The sequence below is a fragment of the Lynx canadensis genome, chromosome C2, assembly GCF_007474595.2.
Source record: "Lynx canadensis isolate LIC74 chromosome C2, mLynCan4.pri.v2, whole genome shotgun sequence".
Taxonomy (NCBI): domain Eukaryota; kingdom Metazoa; phylum Chordata; class Mammalia; order Carnivora; family Felidae; genus Lynx; species Lynx canadensis.
The window spans coordinates 45509649-45522115 of NC_044311.2; the positions used below are offsets into that span (position 1 = coordinate 45509649).

Below are 12467 nucleotides of genomic sequence, written 5' to 3' on the forward strand. Positions count from 1 at the left end.
AACAATAATTGTGATAGTAATTAGTGCTATTCAACTATCTACAATTCTGGTTCTTCCCGATTCTGGGCTCGTGATAGGATTGCACGTCCCGGCCCCTTTGAAGTTAGATGTGGCTGTGTAACAACCTTTGTCAACAAAGTCTAAGTGGAAGTGGCATGTGTCAGTTACGGGTCAGAGGGTTTACTTGCCAGTGTGAGAGTCTCCACAATTCTATCTAACAACTGGTGGCATTCCAGATGGTGGCTGCACCCTGGAATGGACCTACAGCTGATCTCTGACAAATATGTTCTCTGAGCAAGAGATCAGTCTTTGCTGATCGACCTGTGATGTTTGAACTTACTTGTTGTTGAAACGTAACAGTCCATCTTGACTGACGTACTGGTGCAACTTTTATATGTTGACAGTTATTTAAAACACTCTTGCTAGATTCTTCATTGTTTGTGAACAAGTACCCTCTCTCATTCCTTCATATCTGCAGAGTCTAGGAGAACTCTTAGGCACATTATAGGCCCCAGTGATTTTTTTTTTTCCTCGGCATGGGGGTGAGGGCGCATAGACTCTAACTTACAGAGAATTTGTGTCTTACATGTAAAGTCATGCTGTTTTCAATAGATCATTGGAGAGTAATAAGAATAAGATAAAAAAACTATTTGTTTTTACCAACTGCTAAGGATGTTCCTTTATTACTTGCCATTAATTCGTGTTTTATTTGCTGTCTCTAAATGCATGGCTTTCATTTCAGTTGCCTTAAAATTTATTTCTATCTGCTGGTTTCCTCCGTTATATTTTATCTCGAAACTTTGTTCTCCTTTATATCTATTACTGATTTGAGTCTGACAGTCCTATCTTTTATCCTACAGGTCTTGAACAGGAATTTAGAAGTCCAATCTAAACCTATATTTAGGCATTACCAAGAAGATTAGTTAGAATATCATCCAACACCAAAGCAAGAAGGACAGAGATGCTGCTGGGAAGAGTGACAAATAGCCAGGCCTTAACTGAAAGGTAACATAGCAGGTTGAAAAAAGCATAGCTTTTGTAGTTAGGAAAGTTTAGGATTAGTCTCACTTGGCCATTCACTGCTCATGTGGGCGTCTGGATACCTTGGCTCCCTTCTGTGTAAACGTGAGTAGTGACAGAAATAAGTCAAAGAACTTTTGAGACACACAAGTGAGATCACTTACGTAGATGCTCTATGTCGATTTTAAGTAATCGCTTAAATATTTTTTTAACACGATGAGAACGGTAGGGCAGTCATATTTCCACGAAGAGGAGTGGAGGATATAAGAACCCAATGTCTTGAGAGCGTCTGCATTTTCAAGTCTCATGATCAGGCATTGTGGGTGGGTGGGAATTTTGGGCTCACGGGTGGTCAGAGCACTTAACTGTACATTGAGACGGACGATTCCCCCCCTCCTCCCCATAGGGGTCCCTATGGACATGGAACCCCTGAACACATGGAATTCAGGCAAAGTTTCTATCTTGTAGCCCACATTTTTACTTTTCTCCCCCTCCCTGACCAGGTGGGTGACTATTCCTGTAAATGATCCAGGAACTTTAGATTTATAGCTAATTACTTATTTGGTACCTGTCACACACTTTCCTCAGCATCTGATATATTGTTCTCATTCTCATTTCTATTTCCCTTGTGCAATTTCTTGCACATTCTCTGTAATGACTTCTCTAAAATGATTTTTGGGCCGATGGCACATCTCTAAGGAGGTGATAGTCTCCTGATAGTCTCTTTGGAAGGAGCAGAACCCTTCCACAAGAGACAGGCAGGTGAAGGTCAGAATGTTAGCTTTCTTTCTGGATACAGTGCTGGAGAATGTGGCTTAGATCTTCCACCAAGTTCTGCTGAATTCGGCGGCCTCACCCACCTCGTCACAGGTGGGGCTGGACACCTGAGAGCCTCCCAGTCCAGGGCAGAGCAGGTTCCCTTATCCTGATCAGGTGGAAAACAGGCTCCTGTAAGTGGTGGGCAGACTCAGAAAGATGAGAAGCCTCTGGGGCTGAGAGCCAAGTATGCTGTTCCTTACTCAAACTCATCAATCAGATCTCACGTTCTTGCTGAGGCCAGGCAGGTGTAGGGCAACTGTGAGACCCTTCGTGGAAATAAACAGCTGAAGGAGTGGAAACTAAGGATCCTAAAGCCTCCCACCTGTGTGGAAGCAATGCTAAACACTGCTGTTCCTCTTCCCTGCCCTCCTTCTGGAGGTCTTGTCCTTCCCTTATTTGGGGGACTTCTGATGCCTCACCTGCTTCCACCTGTCTTGGCCACTGGCCACCTCTGTAGTTCTCAGCCTTGGCTACACATCAGCATCTCCCAGGGAGCTTCTCAGCCATCCCACTTCTCAGGCGCCCCCTCCCGAGATCCTGGTTCGACTGGCCTAGGATGGAGCCTAGGTGATTCTATGGTGCAGGTGATTCTAAGCTGCAACCAGGGTTATGGATCACTGACCCGATGGCTTAGGTTTCATCAACCCTTTTCGCCTTTATCTGGCTGGGTGCAGAATGAAGGTAACACCATCTGTGGAGCTCTGGGAACGAAGGCAGGCTCTGATAATGATGTCAGCCATGGTGCAGCAACCTCTTCCTAGATTAAAGCCATGTGGTAGCTTCAGAGGTCCTGTCTTCCTTCTCAACTTGTCCTCCTCCACATAAAAGGTGCGTAAAAACCGTTGTATTTGGCCCCTTGGTGCTCAGCTATTCATTTTCTTGAAAGGGAGTAAGAGAGAAGGTTTCTTTCTTCTTCCGGAAATGCTCTTGATCTGACTTTCGCCTCAGCCCATCTGCGGCCGGTCATTATGAAAATCCAGTAAAAGGCATTCCTTGACATACGCTCAGTGCATTCGCCTCCTTTAATATCCCCCATAAGCTCACGCCTAGGTATTGAGCCAGGCTGCTTTCTGACAGCTGCCGTGGTCAGGGAGAATGAAATCTGTGACCCCAGCACTTAAGAGGAGGAGACCTCACGGTAAGATAGAACCGTCTAATATGCCATCTTTTCAGTACCGTGCCTGAATTCCTCTCAGCTGAAGTGTATCTACCTGACTCAACCCAATTCAGAGGCAGCCCCGTCAGTGAGTCTTAATCACCCACGGTGGCTGAGGGACGACAGCTGCTTTGGCGCATATGTGTCTCTGATAACAGAACCCATTTGACTGCTCCTAATCCACAGGGTATGATTATGTTGGGGTAATAACTCCTGAGAATGGCTTTGCTACAATTATAACACGCTGAGAGGGAGCGAAATACGAATCCTGCATAAATTAGTCTGCCAGGTACAGTTTGCTATTAGTCAGCTCTGTCCTACCTGTAATAAAAGTGTATCATCTCCCAACCAGTCTGGGTGTTTACAGGCGTGACCGGGTGAAAGACTTATTTGTCATTGTTTAATTTAAATAAGTTTTGTTAAAAAAAAAAAAAAAAAGAGGGGCGCCTGGGTGGCGCAGTCGGTTAAGTGTCCGACTTCAGCCAGGTCACGATCTCGCGGTCCGTGAGTTCGAGCCCCGCGTCAGGCTCCGGGCTGATGGCTCGGAGCCTGGAGCCTGTTTCCGATTCTGTGTCTCCCTCTCACTCTGCCCCTCCCCCGTTCATGCTCTGTCTCTCTCTGTCCCAAAAATAAATAAACATTGAAAAAAAAATTAAAAAAAAAAAAAAAAAAAAGAAAGTCTTTAATTTTATGAAATCCCTGATCGACTTCAGAGATAAAAACGAGCTTTTATTTTTCACTGTTTAAAAATGAGATTTTAATTTATGCTCTAATTCTAATCCACTGGCTCCTAATAAAATACCAGTTTTTGAAGTTAACCAAATGCTATGTACCTGCTTTTCTGTTTATCTCTGCCTCTGTTTTGAAACCACTCAAGACACCTCAGAAAAGAGCCTGCCATTTTGGTGAAATAATTGTTGTGGTCAAGTAAGTAATTCTGAAGATCATACCATGAAGCGTTTCGTTGGCGGTGATCTTAAGTCAGCCAGCCACAGGAGCAATCAGCTCACTCTGCTTTCAACATAAATTATCAACATTAATGTAATATAATTTCATAACCCAAAGATTAGCCATAAGCATGTGACCCGCTCAACCTAGATTATTAAACAGACTAGGCTTGACTGTTTTACCTTCCAAAGGTCAGAGATCGAGGCTGAGACATTAGGGCCACTGGAATGTGAAATAAAGAGGCAGTGAATGAGCCCAAGTCGCTAGGCTAAGGACCATCATCATATTGATATACAAGATTTAGTTCTTGTGATGTCCCGACGTCATTGTTGAAATGGATGGTGAAACTGAAGTTTGCTCTTAGATTTTCTTCCTTGCTTTGTGTTCTTTTTGCACGTTGTAAGGAGACAGATGTGGCAGAAGAATGATCGCGATCTATCATGCATCTGAATTTCAGTCTCAGGCTGGCTACCTACTAGATCTGTGACTTTGAGAAGTCCTGTGACCTCTCTGAGTTTACAGTTTCCATTTTTGTTCAAGGGGGAATGGCATCAGAACACGTCCCAAAGGGGTGGAGGTGATATATGCAAAATGCTTGGCACCTATCAGGCACCCAGTAAATGGGCAGCGGAAATAAGTGTTTTTAATTCTGTGTTGTCCAAACGTCCTTGGGGAAGATACCCACAGCTAGTCAAAGACAAAGCACAGGAGCAAATTGTAAAAATGATTTGGAGTCCTGCTCCGACAGGTGAAGTTCACACACACCAGGGTTAAGTTCCAGAAGCCCCGCCTGGGACCTATTGCACGGAGCTTCAGATGCAGCCCCGTCAGCCTTTGCTTCATGGCTCAGGAGAGCCCAGGTGATGACTTTACTGGCTATTAGAGTAGAGAGTAATTTAAAGTAAAGGAAGGGGTGTGTGTGTGTGTGTGTGTATGCGCTTGTATGCATGCATGTGTGCAAAACTATAATCCTCAAACGAGGCTAATTCTGTGAGGGATTTTTCCTGGTAAATAGTCTTTTCTATGTCTTTGCCTGGAAAAAGGTCATTTCCTGGCCTAGGCAAGGAGAGAAGTTCCTTTCCTCAACAGCATCTTCCCATATTTCTCACCAATTGGAGGATGATTTCTGCTTCAGTTCCTCCTTTGGGTAAAGAATCCCCCGAGAGTACGAAACACGCTGGTCGTTCCTAATTTCCTGCCATTATCAGTTGATGAAACCAAATGCAAGAAAGAGGAGTTTTTCAGGGAGGATGGCAGAGAAGTTTCTAGGAAAAATAGAGAAAGGGAAAAGTGGAGAAAATAGGAGTTCAGCCTCTCACTGTATTTTGACTTCCCTTTTGCTTTCTCAATAACCCCATCTAGTCTGTTTGGGTGTTTGTGGCTGCCCCTGCTCGCTGCAACCCCAGCAATGCACCTCTCTAGAATTCCAAAACATTCCATTTTTTTTTTCTCTCCTTCATTAACCCGTAGTTTTCTATACAAAAAGTAAAAGCTTTTGATCGGGAAGAAGAGGGGCATTCACTTTGATAATAAAATTCATTTGGGTCCTGATAAATGGTAGGTATTTCAGAATACTTTAAAAATCATGAGATTTGAGGACCAAAGAGTAAAGGCACACAAAACTCACAGCTTCCGACAATGGTGGCTGCAATGTGTCAGTGGAGGCTTCAAGCGACAGAATAGAAGGGTCAAACAATTTTAAAGCCGGAAGGACCTTGTCGAGAACAGCCAGCCCCTCATTATATAGATCATAAAGCGTTTGAACTAGAAGAGATGTTAGAAATCACCTGGTTTCACCTCCCATTTTACAGATGCAAGAACTGAAAACCAATGAAATGTGATGTGCTCCAAATCCAATCCTCGGTGAGTGACACAGACCTGCCACAAACCCAGGTTAATCCCGATAGTGTCTGTTTACCGCGCATTTATTAAGCACCTCTCTGTGACGTGCACCGTGTGGGTCCTGCTTGAGGGAGTTCCGGGATGAATGATACCGAACTCCTGCCTTCTGGGGGCTGAGGGTCTCCTTGCAGAGAAATACACTTTCTCAAATACTTATAATCCAAGGTGATTTGAATAGAGCGACTATCAAGGTCTGGGAAGGACAAATCGGGAAACCATTATTAAGCTGAGAGAAGTTGAAGATTTCCCCCTTCGTACCACTGCTGCTTAACAATCACTTTTGTTGAATGGGAGGAAAACGAAAAGTCTATTTGCTGGACTGTTTTAATGAGTGAATGAGACTAGACAACAGGGTCCTGAGCTAAAAGGCAGGAGGGCCCATGCAAGCTAGGTGAAATGGTACAAATGGCTGTCTTCCCTCTGCCCTCCTACCAGGTAGGCTTCCCCGCTGAACTCCATAGCTTTCCCTCTCACCAGACCATCCGTTAAGGAAGTGGGGGGTAGGCAGTGTTACTAGAAGGAGGTACCATCAAAGACCTTTGTGGCTCTGCCGTGGGCAGGCAGGGTGATAGGAGAGATGTGGGATGTGCAGGATGGTGACGAGGGGAACCCCTGGGTCCTTCCAGGTGGGGGAGCCACACTTGCAGGAAACCATGAAGGTACAGTGCCAACTCTCAGTAACAGTGGCAGAAACTGAGTCCCGACTATTCTGCCCCAAGATAGTAGGTTTGAGAAGCCACCTGCTTGCCGACACAAGTAGTTTCAACATCCCCTCTGTAACCTGGGTGATGTGCCTCATTTGGTAAAGAAACTCTGCTTTCTAAAAATATGAAGGGGTGGGGGGTGGTGCCTGGGTGGCTCAGTTAAGCGTCTGGCTCTTGATCACAGCTCAGGTTATGGTCTCAGGGTCCTGAGTTCAAGCCCCGCATTGGGCTCCGTACTGGGCATGAAGCCCACTTAAAAAAAAAAAAGCATGAGATTTTTGGGGCGCCTGGGTGGCACAGTTGGTTAAGCATCTGACTCTTGATCTCGGCTCAGGTCATGATCTCACAGTTCGTGAGGTCAAGCCCCACATCGAACTCTGGGCTGATGGTGCAGAGCCTGCTTGGGATTCTGTCTCTCCTTCTCTCTGCCCCTCCCCCACTTGTGTGGCCTTTCTCTCTCTCAAAATAAATAAACTTTAAAAAATATGAAGTAAGTTAAATCTGTTAAGCTTTTTAACACATTTTCAATCATAAGGTCTCAATTAAAATGCTTTTAAAAGTATGACTAAAGTTGCAATCTGTAATCCATGATTGGTGAGATCTTATTTTTCACATTCCCAAAAAAAAAAAAAAAAAAAAAAAAAAGTTCCATATGTTTTTACCAGCTCATTGAACTGTCTTGGCAATAAATAGATCAGCATATCTAGGAATGATTGATACCATATGATTCTTGGGTGTCCTATTTTGATGATGCTCTACAGTGTTTCCAAGCACCAAAACAGAAACCCACCCGCACATACTAAGCTCAAAACTGGCAGTTTTTGTCTTGATGGCTACAGTAAGAGTTGAAACATCATCATTAAAATTTTACAGGTGACATATCAGGAAAAATTGAGCCCACCGGTTGTGCTTCCTTGAAAGGAAGACAGCCCTTCATCATAATGAATGAAATTGTGTGCTAGGTATGAATGCTAGTGACCCCTAGAAAATGAAGCGCTGACCCATAAGTGGATGAGAATCAACCAGAGTAAACGAGGCAGAAGTTTTCCCGGCATAACTGTGCATGCTGGCAGGGAAGATTCTTGTTATAATTAAAAGAGATAGAGTGGTCAGTAGGGAACGTTTAATAGGAACAAACATGACAACATTGCCTGACGGTTTTTCTGCTCCATTCCTTATCCTCATGTTGCACTATATATCTGGGTTTTAAAAGTGACACATGGCACTGCCCGTAAAAATAACACGGACACTTGTGCAGCAGAACCAAGCAAAAATTCATTTAGAATATGGACACCATCAACGCCCGATTTACTCAGAGGAAATCTCTAGCTGAGTTTGCACTGTCCAGTTGTGATAGCTATTAGCCACATTGAAATGGCTGGTGAGCACTTGAAATATAGCTAGTTTGGATGGAGGCGTGCTGTAAGTGAAAATATACACTAGATTTTAAGGACTTAGCACAAAAAAAGTAAAATATCTCTTACGTTGACTGCATGTTAAAATGACAGTATTCTGGGTTTCTTGGGTTAAAGAAAAATGTCATCACAATTCACTTGTTTCCTTTACTCCCTTTTTCTAGTATGGCTACTAGAACATTTAAAATTACATATGTGGCCTGCGTTTATGGCTTACATTGTATTTCTGTTGACCAGTGCTGATCTAAATGAAAAGTTTGGTCAGCGAGGTAGCATTTAGCAATCCCACAGAACCGAAATGTAAATCTGTATTAACTGATGCTGCCTCCACAGCGCGAAGAACCGGGTCACGAAGCGATTGATAGTTGGACGAGCTGCCTTTTCCGTTCCTCCTACATTGGAAAGTTTCTTCAATCCAAATGTTTGCTTAATAACTTTTCTAAGGGGAATATGAGAAAGGGAAAAGTTCTGGGAAGTGAGTTGTGCCCTAATCATAACTTGGGCTCTGGAAGAAACAGGAAAGAATCATCTACCCTGAGCTCTCTGGGGGCTCTACGTTTTGCTCGAAGGATGCCATTATTGAGAAAACAGGGTTAGGCCTCCCATTCTCTTACAGTATCAGGACTACACTTTTCTCTCAGGCGAATGATCTGAGGGCTCTCTTCCTTCAAGAATGCGTTGTTAGAACGTCACTGACAGGGTGATGGCATTTTGAACGTGAAGATATGGACCGTGAAGCCTTCCTGTAGCAGGAGTGTCAATTCAGTGCAGGATGTTCGAAAGGCATATTGGTGAGGAAGTTTTTATCACTGAGAGGGCTGCTTGTTTCAATAAGCACTATGCAGGGCACCTGGGTGGCTCAGTCGGTTAAGCGACGGACTCTTGATTTAGGCTCAGGTCATAATCTCCTGGTTCATGAGATGGAGACCTATCGGGCTCAGTGCTGACAGTGCAGAGCCTGTTTGGGATTCTCTCTCTCTCTCTCTCTCTCTCCCTCTCCCTCTCCCTCCCTCTCTCTGCCCACGCCCGCTGTTGCCCTCTCTCTCTCTCTCTCAAAATAAATAAACATTTAAGAAAATTAATGAGCATTATGCTTTTTAGGGAATCCAGTATTCACTTTTCCTAACTTTCTCTTGTGTTCCATTGAAAGAGATACTTCTAAGCTTAGGCAGAAAAAGTGATACTGTAGGTATGCTTTGCAGGGTCTCATTGAAGTTAATGAGATTTTGGGGTGCCTGGGTGCTCAGTCGGTTAAGCATCCAACTCTAGATTTTGGCTCAGGTCATGGTCTCGTGGTTTGTGAGTTCAAGCCCCACCTCGGGCTCCATGCTGGCAGTGTGGAGCCTGCTTGGGATTCATTCTCTCTCTCTCTCTCTCTCTCTCTCTCTCTCTCTCCCCCTTCTCTCTCCCCCTTTCTCTCTCTCTCTCCCCCTCCCTCCCTCCCTTCTTCCCCAGCTCACCCTCTCTCTCTCTCTCTCTCTCTCTCTCAAAGTAAATACATTAAAAAAAAAAAGAAATTAATGAGGTTTTAACATGTCTGGGGTAGAGACAGGTTACACAGAGAGGCTGTCACCACAGAACAGACTAACAAATGTAAGATCTTCTTAACGAGGGTGGGGGGAAATGTTCAAAGTATCACAAGGACAAATGAAATTCTGTCATAGGTGAAGGTATTGTCTAAACCCCACGACTCTATGAGTCCGCACAAAAGCAAAGGGTAGGCCACCTGACTAGCACAACGGCGTCACAGACAGAGCTAGCAGAGGACACGGCCATGAAAACTATTCATCAAACCGCTGAGGCATGTGGCTTTGTGAGGATTAAATAAGACAAAACACGCTTCGTGCTTCATGTCTTGTAAGTGTTCACAAAACCTACCGTTTGAAACCTGTCCTATGGTATGAGTAAAGCTGATCTCTGTTTCACTGTACAAAATGCAAAGGCTCCAGAAAACTCACTGTATGGTCCCTGCTTTTGTCTAAATTCATGTGTGAGAAGCTTTCCTCTCCCTTTTTAGCTGTCAATGAATGAGAGTTACCTAATTCCACTCATCTTTTTTCCTCTTTTATTTTTTAATACAGTTGCAAATCATGTGATCTACTTTGTTCTTTTTTCCCCCCAAGGACAGCTAAGCAACTTTAACAGCCCCATTACCTTAATGAACTGAAGCCATTCAGCAAAAAGAGTTGGTATTCACTTCATCAAATCTAGTGGATGATAATTTTCCGAAAAGCTAAAGACTAATTCTTGAGGATTTTTTGGAGCCCTGTGACAATTCGTATCACCTAATAACCTATGTGAGTGAAAGTTGGTGTCCAGTGACTGCGAAGAAGATAGAAGGAATGTTGCAGAAATATAAATAGGCCAGCACTGAAATTTAATTAGACACTGCATATGTTAATAATAAATTCAATTAATTTAGCTTTCTACCTATGCTAGAGAAAAAAAAATACCCAGGCAAAATAATAATTCATTTTAAATGCCTCACTTGGTAACCTCCTTTCCTGAAGAGTGATTTATGCAGTAATTTACTGGCTGTTTCTTCATAAGATTGTTCCAAACCAGCCCTTTTGAAATAATAATAATTTCTGAATGTGTGTTGTGAGAGATATAACAAATGCCTTCTTATTAATTTTCATTTAATGAGTTGCCTATTCACATGGTAATTTTTTTTAAATTCTCTTCTTAAGATAAACAGGTTATAAATACTGTGGGTAACACTTCCATCTCACAAAAATCGAACAGAAAACCCATCTCATATTCTCTACATGATTTGAAGGTCAATCAGTTGCAAATTTTCTATCCTAAATAGGCATCTGTTTCTTTCCCAGTTAGCATAGCAGATCCGCTTTAAATTCCAAAAGCCAAGTGATTCACATTGGTGAAAAAAGAAAAAAAAAATATTAGCAGCAGGAAAGGTGCTAGCAGGGATAAAAGAGGGATAGATGGGGTACAAAGTCATGAGCAAGGTGGAAAAGAAGTTAGAGTTGCTTAAGGAGCCCATGACACTGATCTTCTTGTTTTAAGAACAAAAAGAAGATCGTCTCTTACAGCTTTCTATTTCTCCAAGTTGCCCCCCCTTTAAAAAGATACCAAAATTTCTAGCATAAATATTAATGTTTAAGAGAATTTAATTGCTTACCTTCTCAAAAAGCTTAATTCCATACCAACTCATTAACTATATATTGTCATAATAAAAACAGAATGAAATAATAAGAACAAAATAGTAAAAACTAGGAAGAAGAAATTTCTCAGAAGAGTCCTAGGTATTTCAAATGGTTCACGTCTGTTTTAAGAGGCTTGTAATAGACAGGGCAAGGCTCTTAAAAATAATTCCTTCTTAAAAGTAATTCCTTGTAACAATTGGGAGAGCGCGCCTAAAGTATTAAATAATTCAAATGCAATTGTTACTTACGTGAGAACCGAAAGGGCCTCGCTCCCAGCCCGCACTGCCTCACACCCTCTCCGTGGAAAAGCCCGTACTGCATTTCTCCCATGAACTTGTCCAGCTCCTGCCCAGAGGCATTGACGAGCAGAGCCCCTGTTTTGCAGAGGAAGGTGGCTTTGATCCACAACGGTGTCCCCAGGGCTGTCACAACTCCAAGGGCGCACACGAAGCTTAACACCCCAGCCATACAAAAAATGACTTTCTTTTGTTGGTTTGGCATGATGAGAAATGGCTTTTGTGAGAGTGAGGTCTAAAGAGGAGACTTTTGTGACTGATGAGAAGTGACTGCCCCTTTGGCTGCATTTATTGTAGAAGCTGAACGGACAGATCCCGGCCACAGAGGCACCTTCACCCTCAACAGTGGTTCTCGTCAGTAGAATGGCAGGATATGGAGACTTCTTCATCATACTTACTTGACTTCTTTTCTGCTGCTGCTTCTCTCTAATTTGGAAGCTTTGGACTAAGAGTCTGTAAAATAAAACTCTTTCATGCTGCCTTCGACAATCTCCTCTTGTGTCACTTGGTAACAAAGGTCTAAGATAACAGATGGAGTCCTCCCTGTAACTTGATAAATGCCTCCCCTTTCCTCAGCCTTTTGTCTGATTGGATGAGTTGAAAGTTTCAGAAACAGGCTTGGCTCCTATGGCAGATTTTCAGCAACCTGAGAAGTGCATTTTTTGATGTGTTTCTGTTTTCATTTTTGGTGGGGGCTGAAGAGGCGTGTGGACAGAAGAAGAACATATATGTATTTATTGGTAATTAATAGATTTTGAAAAATGTTAATGTAACAGGAGAAAATATTGAACTGAGTTGGGTTCTGTGTCAATATGAAGTGCCCTAGACCAACCATCAGGGCCTGTCCCCCTAACTCCTTTTCTTCCCAATCCATGATTTTGAATCATAGAAAAGTTCATTCCAATTTTTCCTGGGGCACAGGTGCAAATATCTAGTTTTCTAAAAGCTTTCCTTCAAAATGCTTTGCTGCTTCAGGACTCTAGCAAGGAAATGAGGTTCTGGGTCTGAGAAATATCTGAATCTATAAAGAAGAGAAGGTC

The 12467-nt window shown here is 43.0% G+C and overlaps 1 protein-coding gene across 2 annotated transcripts in view; it reads right to left on the bottom strand.

Annotated features, from left to right (window-relative positions):
- CLRN1 (clarin 1) overlaps window positions 1-11632 on the bottom strand; it is a 39221-nt gene extending 27589 nt beyond the window's left edge. For both annotated transcript variants that reach the window (XM_030330643.1, XM_030330644.1), the window contains exon 1: window positions 11380-11632. In XM_030330643.1, the coding sequence (XP_030186503.1) occupies window positions 11380-11632 (253 nt within the window). The remainder of the gene's footprint in view (window positions 1-11379) is intronic.
- Window positions 11633-12467: the final 835 nt, after the last annotated feature.